The sequence below is a fragment of the Triticum aestivum genome, chromosome 3B (genome assembly GCF_018294505.1).
Source record: "Triticum aestivum cultivar Chinese Spring chromosome 3B, IWGSC CS RefSeq v2.1, whole genome shotgun sequence".
Taxonomy (NCBI): Eukaryota; Viridiplantae; Streptophyta; class Magnoliopsida; order Poales; family Poaceae; genus Triticum; species Triticum aestivum.
In genome coordinates, this window is record NC_057801.1 from 764,116,033 (window position 1) to 764,126,584 (window position 10,552).

At 44.3% G+C, this 10,552-nt stretch overlaps 1 protein-coding gene across 2 annotated transcripts; it reads left to right on the forward strand.

Moving 5' to 3' along the window:
• The first annotated feature begins 6,662 nt into the window (after positions 1–6,662).
• On the forward strand, positions 6,663–8,771 carry LOC123066418 (ankyrin repeat-containing protein At5g02620). 2 transcript variants are annotated; one of them, XM_044489505.1, is made up of 3 exons: positions 6,663–7,275; positions 7,531–8,087; positions 8,184–8,771. In XM_044489505.1, exons 1-3 carry the CDS (start codon positions 6,663–6,665, stop codon positions 8,205–8,207), a joined length of 1,194 nt encoding a protein of 397 aa, XP_044345440.1. In that variant the 3' UTR covers positions 8,208–8,771. The 2 variants fall into 2 exon arrangements, with proteins under 2 accessions (XP_044345440.1, XP_044345439.1); XM_044489504.1 differs by having other exon boundaries at positions 7,531–8,771.
• The last annotated feature ends 1,781 nt before the right edge of the window (positions 8,772–10,552 follow it).

A 10,552-nucleotide genomic window follows, 5' to 3' on the forward strand; every position in this document is an offset into this window, starting at 1 on the left:
GTGGTCCTTGGAGCTTGGCCAGCCTTCAAAGGGTTCATCAGTACTTGCATCAGATGATTTGACAATTCAGGTTCCTCATAAAGTTTCAGAGCGCCTTCAGTGGGAGGACTGACTGGGACGGCATGAAGAAATTCAGAGGCCGGAGCTTTGTAATGAGTGTTTTCAGTCATCCAGTCCAGTACCCATGAATTCACATCATCAACATTGCCTGTGAGATACAAAGTAGCATAAAATTGAAGAATGAGTTCTTCATTCCAATCGCAGATGTCGATGCAGAAGTTGAGCGGACCAGCGTCATGAAGAACACTAAGGATTGGGGTGAAACACGGAAGGGACTCCATATCCACATGTGGAAGGTGCTCATGGTCAAAAACTTTGTCCTTATCAAACAACAAGGAGGAATAGAAATTCATCTGAGTGGTAGTCCAAAAACGCTTGCGGCGAAGTCGAGCAGAGTCATATGAATTGAAGTCAGAGAAGAAATGATGCTCAGCAAAGAAGTCGTCAGCCTTGAACTTCTGCTTCTTGGAGTGAGGATTCTATGGCTTGGGCTGAAGATTTATAGTAGAAGTCTTCACAACCTCTTGATGCATAGCCTCAGGCTAAGGAATTTCAGGAGCAGTTTCTTCTGCAGTCTTGTTCTCCATTTCATCAGCACTAGTGGCTGGAACTTCTTATGGAATAGAATGAAGTGAAGCTTGATGTTCAGCAGAACTCGTATGAATTTCGTCAGTTTGGACTGGAGACTCAGGAAAGTGCTGGAGAGGAGTGGTCAGAGGAGAATTGGGATGATGTCTTTCCAATTAATCATCGTTCAGCACAGGAGTTGTAGACCCGATGTCCACATCCTCATCTTCAGCATCAATTTTTTCAACACCTGCCTCTTCAGCATCATTTTTTTTCAACACCTGCCTCTTCAGCAGTGAACTGAGGCATGGGCGATGATACCTATAGTGGTGATGGGATTGCATCCACTTCAATTTGTTCATCCAACCGCTCTGACGTAGCAGCAGAGGGATTCTCTTCATCATTGTCATCAGCGATGACATATTCCTCACCAAAGGGAACAATCTCCTTTGATGGCATGCTTGACAGAGGAACAACATCAATCGGATTTTCGAAAGAGATTGTCAAAGTCTTCACTTTCTTCGGAGTGAAGACTCTAAGGTAGTAGATGCTTTCCTTCTCTTCACAGTTTCCCTTTCTGCAGCCTTTGTCTTCTTCACTTCTGATGCAGAAGGAAGGTTGATGCTTTTCATCTATGATGACTTTGTAGGAGGAGCAGATGAAATAGGCATAGATTCTTCAGGCACAACTGATGCAGTTGCCCTGACAGGTTCATCAGGAGCTGGAATTTCTCAGCAGCCCTGGCACTCTCAGCATCATCAATAGCCTGATGTTCATCAGTTGTACTGGCATGTTCTTTAGTGGGCTGGGCAGATGCTTCACCCTGAGGAATTTCTTGTTGCGCTTCAGCAGCAACATTGGCCTTGAAGCCTTTCGCCAGCTTGATGAATCTGACCTTGGTGCCTAGCCAATCAGCATGGTATGAGTCAAATTCATCACTGGGAGCCTTGATCTCACACTGAAGTGTTACAAGTTCTTCAGTAGACATGTTGACAACATTTCTCTTTAGAAAGTGCTCCTTCTTGTACTGAGCTTTCTTCACTGACCTGGCCTTATCAAATTTCCATTTTTCTTCAGCGATAAAGGCAGTCAGCATGTGACTTTCTCCAGGTGAGAGGTTCAGATCAGGCAGAGGTGTGTTTGGGTCTTTGTGCCATAGATCTATGAAATCTAGGATCTTCTTTGGATCCAGCAGAAGTGGCACAACACTGTCTTTGGCACTAGCGGCACGGTGTTGTCAGTCTGTGATGATTTGAGGAAGTTCATCATCATCAACTTCATTTTTCAGTTGACGGAGTTTCAAAAGCAACCTGCTTCTTGTGAGGACTTGGCCTCGTGCCGCGTCCAGCAGCAGCCTTTTTCTTCAGCAACTTAGGCTAGGTTGAGGAACTAGCTGAAGCCCCTGAAGCAATAGATATGTCAGCGGTCCTTTGGCACGTGGCAAGATGCAATGGTGCTAAGGACTTTGCAGGTGCAACTGAGGATTTTGCTTGAGCAGGTGCTACACTTGATGGTGTTGCTTGAGCAGATGGCCGTGAGGGCTTTGATGAGCTAGGCCGTGAGGACATTGCAGAAAAAGAAGGTGGCTTCACAGCAGATTTCTTCAGCATAGCCTTCTTGGATTTGCTAGCAGAGGCCTCAGCAGCAGCAGCAGCAGCAGTAGTGTCTTCATTGAATTTCTTCATTGCTTCCATTGCTACCTTGGCCAATTTCCTTTGGCGCTTTGCCCATTCCTTGGGAAATTCCTTACCTCTTCTGATGCTTGTGGGATTAGCTTCTTGGCCTGGGGCCAATGGAGGTCTTGGGCATGGAGGATTGACAGCGAATTTCTTCATATACTTTGGAGTGACATAGCGATATTCTCTCCATTCTCTTGCCCATCTACGTTCGATCCGCTGAATGCGCACTTTGCGCTGATTTTTGTTTTCCTTGCCATGCGTGGCTTCATCACAAGTACAATATTCTTCATATATTTCTTCAGGGATTTCGAAGGCAGTGTTAGTTTCAGGCCGTTTTCCTCCCTTTCGAGGACGCTTTCCATCAACCATATTCTTCACCTGAGAATTCTGAACAATAGATGTCTTTGAAGAGGTATGCAGTTTTTCTTTGAGGAATGCTGCAAATGAGTTAAGTTGATGAGAACCTAGTGATTCAGCAGCAGGCATGTGTACTTGTGAATAGAGTACAGGTGCGAAGAATTTGGAGAGGCCATATGCGTTCTCAGAACTTGTTTTTAAAAGTAATCAAGTTTGAGGAATTTGACCAGGGGAGTCTTTGAGGAATTTCACTAAGAGTTCTTGTCTTAGGTTCCAGAGTTGTATAGATTGAAAATCCACACAATTGAGGAATCTTGAAGAAAAATACATCTTAGAGAAATAGATCAAGAACATAAGCAACTGTGGTGTTTAAGGATATGAAATTTTAAGAATAAACACCTTTTGAAGATTTTGTGTAAATCATCAGAATCAACAAGGGCAGTAAAACTGAATTTTATTTACCCTTGACAAAGAACACGACGAACTAAGAGGTGAACAATGGAAGTTCGTCTGTTTAGATCTTCCCCGCCCTAACTTGGCAGAGGAAGACAGCTACGGCGGCAACGGAGGTGAAGTTTTCTGTGGCCGGCGCGAGTACAACGGCGATGAGGTCGAGGCAGCGAAGCTCTTCCTCACTGACGATGATGGAATGTAGCGACGGCGCTAGGTCAGGGAGCTCAGCGAGGGAGAGAGATCGAGCGGAGTAAATGAGCTCAGGGAAAGGGGAGGGGTATTTATAGCCGAAGTGAAAAAACCGCTCGTCCAAGGAAATTGGATGAACGTGCCCCTAACCCTTGCTATCCTAGGGACATGTGTCACCCACATACTGAGAAGTGGAGATCGTGGGTGAGTAGTTTAATCCTATCGTGGGATGCGGAAGGATTTGAGCGGCAAAAGCTGGAAAATTAGAATGGAAAAATTTTAATGTTTCGTTTGCAAAAAAATTAGCTGTCAACGACACAGTGAAGATTTTGAACGGGTTTCAAATAGAACGCACATGAAGAATTTGTGAACAGACTAAGTTGAGTTAAGCATAGAGGGGGAATGGGTCCGATCACATTCACTTAGATGAAAAAGCAACTTGAAGAATTAGCTATAAGTGAATGTTGTAGAGGATATGAAAAACTCAAATATATATGTAGCAATGAAGAGCATAGTCGGAAAGACTGAGAAAATTGCAAAGTTGAAGAACTGAAAAAAAAGAAATTGCTAAAACTCAAATTAAAGATTTTCAACTTTGGTTGGTGGCGTAACCCACCGTATAAGAATGGTGATTTCAGACACCGCGTACAATTGTCGCAGGGTTCTGAGAATCAAATTCTTTATTAATTTCTTCACACTTAGAGGGTTAGTCTTCATTGATTGAAGAAAAACGTTATTTCGTGTGTTGCACATTTAAGTCATCAATTTTGCATAAGTGTTAGGATGTCTGTCCTTTTCAAAGAACATTCAAAGATTCTAAGATATTTAGCTCACACCACAACTTGCTAAATCTCTTCTCATCCAAGGGCTTTGTGAAGATATCTGCCATCTGATCTTCAGTATTTACGTGGTCGATGAAGATGTCGCCCTTCAACACATGGTCACGATGAAAATGATGATGAATCTGGATGTGCTTTATCTTCGAGTGTTGAACTGGGTTGTGAGCAATCTTGATAGCACTCTCATTTTCGCAGTAGAGTGGCACATTCTTCACATTGATGCCATAGTCCTTGAGGGTTTGTTTCATCCATAGCAATTGACCACAGCAAGATTGAGCAGCAATGTACTCAACTTCAGCAGTAGAGAGTGATACGCAGTTCTGCTTCTTCGAGGACCAACATACCAAGGATCATCCGAGGAAATGACATGTGCCTGATGTTGACTTGCGATCCACCTGATCACCAGCATAGTCAGATTCAGAATATCCAATGATATCAAAAGCCGAGCCCTTGGATACCATAATCCAAGTGTTGAAGTGCGAGCTAGATCGAAGAATATGCTTCACAGCCTTATGGTGTGATTCCTTCGGTGTAGCTTGAAATCGGGCACACATGCAAACATAAGCATAATATCCGGCCTAGATGCACATAGATACAATAAAGAGCCAATCATGGAGCGGTATACCTTTTGATCGAAGTCTTTACCATTTTCAACGGTGCATAGATGACCATTTATGGGCATAGGGATTTTGACGCCTTTGCAATCTTGCATGCCGAATTTCCTCAACACATCCTTGAGGTATTTCGCCTGGGATATGAATATCCCATTGTGTTATTGACGAATTTGAAGACCTAAGAAGAATTTCAACTCTCCCATCATGGACATTTGATATTCCTCACTCATCATATAGGCAAATTCGTCACTGTAATAGTTGTTAGTACAATCAAAGATAATATCATCAATATATATTTGGCACATGAATAACTCTTCATCATATGTTTTGGTGAAAAGAGTTGGGTCAAGTGAACTGGGTTTGAAGCCTTTCTTCATGAGGAATTCCTTCAATGTGTCATACCACGCCCAAGGAGCTTGCTTGAGGCCATAGAGGGCCTTGTTGAGTCTGAAGACGTGGTCTGAAAGTTTTGGATCCTCAAAACCTGGTGGTTGAGCAACATATACTTATTCCTCAATCTTACCATTGAGGAATGCACTTTTCACATCCATTTGATGTAAGATGATATTATGATGGTTAGCATAAGCAAGCAATATACGAATAGCCTTGAGTCTAGCAACAGGTGCAAAAGTTTCATCAAAATCAATTCCTTCAACCTGTGTGTAGCCTTGAGCTACAAGACGAGCCTTATTTCTCACCACAAGGCCATTTTCATCTTGCTTGTTGCAGTAGATCCATTTGGTGTCGATGATATTGTGCTTACGTGTGTCTGGTCGCTTGACAAGCTCCCACACATTATTGAGCTCGAATTGATGCAATTCATCTTGCATAGCTTGAATCCACGCGGGGTCCATGAATGCTTCATCAATTTTGGTGGGCTCCGTGATAGAGACAAACGCAAAATGCCCACAAAAGTTAGATAAATGGTGTCGCATTCATCAGCCATCTAATGGTTGATCCTTGTATTGTGTTGTAACTTTGTACTTAATCTTCTTTTTTGTTCTTCTTGTTGCTCGTATGGTTCTTCGGCCCGGTTTCCCTCATAAACAGAATCAATTTGTTTAGGTTTTCGATCCGGATTCCCTTATAAACTAGATCACTCTCTTAGTGTATGGCCAACTTTGAGTAATATACTCATGTGGGGGAACTCCCTCACCCATCACCCCGTGATTCCTCACAAAAATCATTAATGCAAGCGGCCTTGATCTTCACAAGGAGCTCTTTAGCAAGGCCACTACATAGGAGTAGGTACTAAAGTTGACAGTGCAACTTCCAATTTAACTTAGGCAGGAAGGCAGGCATGCATCTTGTGTGCTAGATAATCAATCTTAAAGGCTAGCTCCATCACATGCCTAATCCTAAAAGGGTATGGGTGATAGTATTATCTAATTAATGGTAAGTAATCAGATTACTACTACTTTATAAAGGTTCCCCGTTCCGAGGACTTTATCAAAGGTACCAAATATCACACACATGGCTAATGAATAATCAAATTGAGCGAGTGAGTTGGTGTCTTTTACCTCCAGCGTCCATAAAAGTTGGTGCCATCCGATCCAGTGGAGCACAAGTGAGCTCCGCTCTTCGTTGTGTGACTGCGTACTTGATCTCTGCTACTGTGTGAGGTACGTACGAGTAGGAACTATTTCACCTAGATTATGGCCATGTTTTGAGTTTGATCTATCAGGATTCTTCTATTGTGCCTAATAACATTGCAATGCATGTGGTGGTCTGTCTAGTCTAGTTTAGATTCTGTTTGGTTCGAAGATCACATCAGCCTTGATTGTATGTTGCTTACGATTGCCATTATTTCTTTCACAAAATAAATAAATAGTGAAAGAACATCAAAATCAAGCATGCAAGTATCACCTTTCTTTCATCTTGGCTGCAGTAAACGCAACAGATAGATGGCAAACAATACAACGACAACTGATGTATCAGGAGGACAGTCACGGATGGACGAACGGATCCTAGAAGCAGCCACCGATGGTGATTCCTCATCAATTAAAGAGTGGGCCAAGGAGAATCCAGGCATTCTGCTTGGAACAAGCCCACAAGGGAACAACTGCCTCCACATCTCCACCATCCATGGGCACAAAAAATTCTGCATGGATGTGCTGGAACTAGAGCCGTCTCTCCTTTCAGATGTCAACTGCGAGCACGAGACGCCGCTTATCATCGCTGTAACACTTGGCCATGCATCTTTGGTTTCATATTTACTCGAGTGCTGCCGCAAAGAAGAAGAATTGAGGCGGACAATCTTGCAACAAGACAGGTATGGATTCAACGCACTTCACCATGCCATTCGCAACGGCTACCAGAAGCTCGCGCTGGAGTTGATAAAAGCAGAGCCCGCCCTGTCTAAAGCCGTGACCAGGTACAATGAGTCGCCCATGTTCATGGCCGTGATGAGGAATTTTGCAGATGTTTCCGAAAAGCTATTAGCCATTGTTGATTCTTCCCATGTGGGAAAGTATGGCCGCCATGCTCTTCATGCTGCAGCTAGAAATGGAAATGAAGGTGAGACCTGTGGATTACAAGTTAAATATAGAATTATATATGTATGTGCAGCAAACTAGCTCTAGGATTTACAACTTGGAATTATCCAGAGCTAGTGTAGTTCATGTGTTTTAGTATTGTGTTATATATTATCACTACTAAACTAAACAGTCGAATAATCGATTTTTCTACGTCATTTTTTGTACCAAAGACTTGTCCTAGCATCATCGCTGTGCTCTTAACCCATCGTTCATGCATGTCTTGACTTGCTTTCAGATATTGCGGACGAAATTTTGGAGAAACGTTCTCACCTGGCCAGAGAAGCTGACTCGGATGGGATTACTCCAATACGAATGGCTGTATCTCATGACAAGTCTGACGTGCTGATCACATTGCTGCAACATGATTCTTCTTTAGCATATGAAACCGACAAGACTGGTTATCCTCTCCTCTGTTCGGCCGCTACTCGGGGTCAAGTTAATGTTGCTCGAGTGCTTCTTCTCTATTGCCCGGATGCTTTTTATTGCCCGGTACTCAGAGATGGTACGGCAATTGGAAAAAGTTTGACATGCCTTCACATAGCTGTACAGAACGGTCATCTAGAGTTCGTCGAATTTATCTTGAGGAGGCCGCAACTTCGGAAACTCATTAACATGCAAGACATGGATGGAAAAAATGCTCTGCATTACGCAATCCAGCAGTGTGATCCTAAACTTGTTGCTGCATTACTGGCTCATGACGATATAATAGACACTACAATTCTCGACAACCATGGTAACTCAGCGGCTTCGCAATTATCGAGCATTACTGATGAAGACAAGCCTTTAGACTGGGTACATATATGCTATAAACATATTGAATCATATAATATTATTATTGTAGACCTTATTAATTTTTTGTGTTCCTTGTTTTTAATTGAATCCATGCAGAAGGAAGTGCACGTGCTTATGTGAGGAGCTGATCCCAATGATGATGACATCTCATTGTATAATCTAAGCAAGGTAGCCAAGCAACGGGAAACTATTGAATCAAGGAAGGAGAGGCAATCTCAAACTCAAAAATACACAAACAACACGTCATTTGTGGCAATCCTACTTGCGACAATAACCTTCACCGCTGCTTTCACTCTACCTGGAGGATATAGCAGTGATGCTGGAAGTGCGGGACTTCCCATCATGTCTAAAGAGATTGCATTTCAAGCATTCTTGGTCTCTGACACCTTAGCAATGTGCTCTTCATTTGTTGCGGCCTTCATATGCCTCATGGGAAGGTGGGAGGATGCTAACATCACAAATTATTATATCTCCGTTACTAAGAAGCTTACTTGGTTTGCATACATGGCAACAATTACAGCTTTTGCGACTGGTTTGTACACAGTGCTGTCCGCACGTGTCCACTGGTTGGCCATTGGGATTTGCTCTGTGGTAGGTTTAGTGCCCTTTCTTACTATGTTCATAGCGAAATGGCCTATCTTGAAGCTCAAGTTTCGCCAAACTTGTCGTGGCTTGAGGCTCAAATTTCGGCAACGCCAAACTGGCAAATCCAAATCCAATGACACGGTCTGAGCCGGACAGTTTGTTTTATGGTTATTCTTTCTAGTAATAATTTACAATTTATCTGTAATGAACATTGTTTGGATACATTATTGCAATATTACTTGTTAATTCATTGGGGGAAAACATTGTACAGTTCATTCTTGCATTCCGTTCGATGTTCATTAATTTGAAAGACAGCTCTAATGGTGATTAGTATTTGAAAGACGAGAATGGACGTAGCTACAATAAACATTTCTATGATAAAATCGATACGGTTTAACATAGCTACAGCCTACAAGTTGGATGTTGATACAGTTGATCTATTTTGAAACACCAGGACAACACATAATCCTCAAGATACAACAGGCTAGGTAAACAAGAAAAAACATGATAGGTCTTACAATCACACAAAAAAAAACATATCTTGGAGCTTAATTACCAGTGAATGTCTGTTTGGACACGATGACCAAAATATAGTATTCTTACCAAAAAAGGCTTTCGCCCCGCTTTATATATAAAGCAAACCGCCCAAGCCAAACATCCAACAAGGTCCAACACACACACACACACACACACACACACACACACACGCACACACACATAGGTCTCACGGGCGCATAGAGTAATCATAAGGGTTAATGTTGAGGGCACAACACAACAAGCCCTGAGAACAAAACACACACTCAACACAGCAACCCGAGCAACATCTAGTCGGGCTCCGGTGGAGGGTGCGGCAGCGGGGGAGCCACGCGGAAGGCCATCAAGCGAAGGTCGGCGAGGAGGGTGTTGATGGCGTCCCGGTCCTGGGGGCGGCTAAGCGGCCGCCAAAGCTGCAAGTAGCCACACATTTTAAAGATCGCGTCAGTCGCACGTCGGAGAGGCACTTTCTGAATAACAAGCTTGTTGCAGATGGTCCAAAGCGTCCAGGCAAGGACCCCAACACACAGCCATCTAATATGGCGGTAGCGAGGGGAGGAGGCGTGGATCTCCGCAAGTAAGTCGGGGAAGTTGGTGTTGCACCACTGTCCACCGACCGTCTCGCGGAAGCAGGCCCACAGGAACTGGGCAGTGGAGCACGAGAAGAAGATGTGGTTAGCATCCTCCACCATGCCGCACATGGGGCACATCCCATCTCCTGGCCCATTACGCTTGAGGACCTCAACCCCGGAGGGGAGATGTCCACAGATCCACTGCCACAGGAAGATCCTGATCTTCAGAGGCAGGCGAATGTCCCAGATCAGGCTAAAGGGCTCAGGGGATGACGAGGGTGCGATGGCTGCGTGTAAGGACTTAGTGGAGAAGCGGCCAGAGGGCTCCAGACGCCAAGTGAAGGAATCAGGGGTACCCTCGACGTCCATCGGCAGAAGGGCGATGTCCTGGAGGAGGGAGTCCCAAGCGGCCACCTCAGGGGGGGCGAATGGGCGCCAGAAAGCGAGAAGCCCTAAGCCAATAAGGGTCATCTCGACAGAGACCAGACGGTCAACCGCTATGGAAAATAGTTCCGGGAATCGAGCAGCCAGGCGAGAATCCCCTAACCAACGATCGAACCAGAATAGGGTCGAGGACCCGGAGCCAACCGAGATGGACGTGCCGATGCGGAGGAAGGGAAGGAGTTGGATCACAGCCTGCCAGAACTGGGAGCCACCAGAGCGCTGACAGAAAGCTAGAGGTTGGCCCCTGAGGTACTTATTTTGGATGATGGTAAGCCAGAGTCCTCCCTCCCCATTGGCGATACGCCAAAGCCATCGGGTCAGGAGAGCAAT

Bases quoted from the DNA above. Each gene is read 5' to 3' on its own strand.
- LOC123066418 (XM_044489504.1), top strand. From the start codon at position 6,663: ATGGCAAACAATACAACGACAACTGATGTATCAGGAGGACAGTCACGG. The intron at 7,276-7,530 runs GTGAGACCTGTG...ACTTGCTTTCAG, and splicing joins AGCTAGAAATGGAAATGAAG to ATATTGCGGACGAAATTTTG.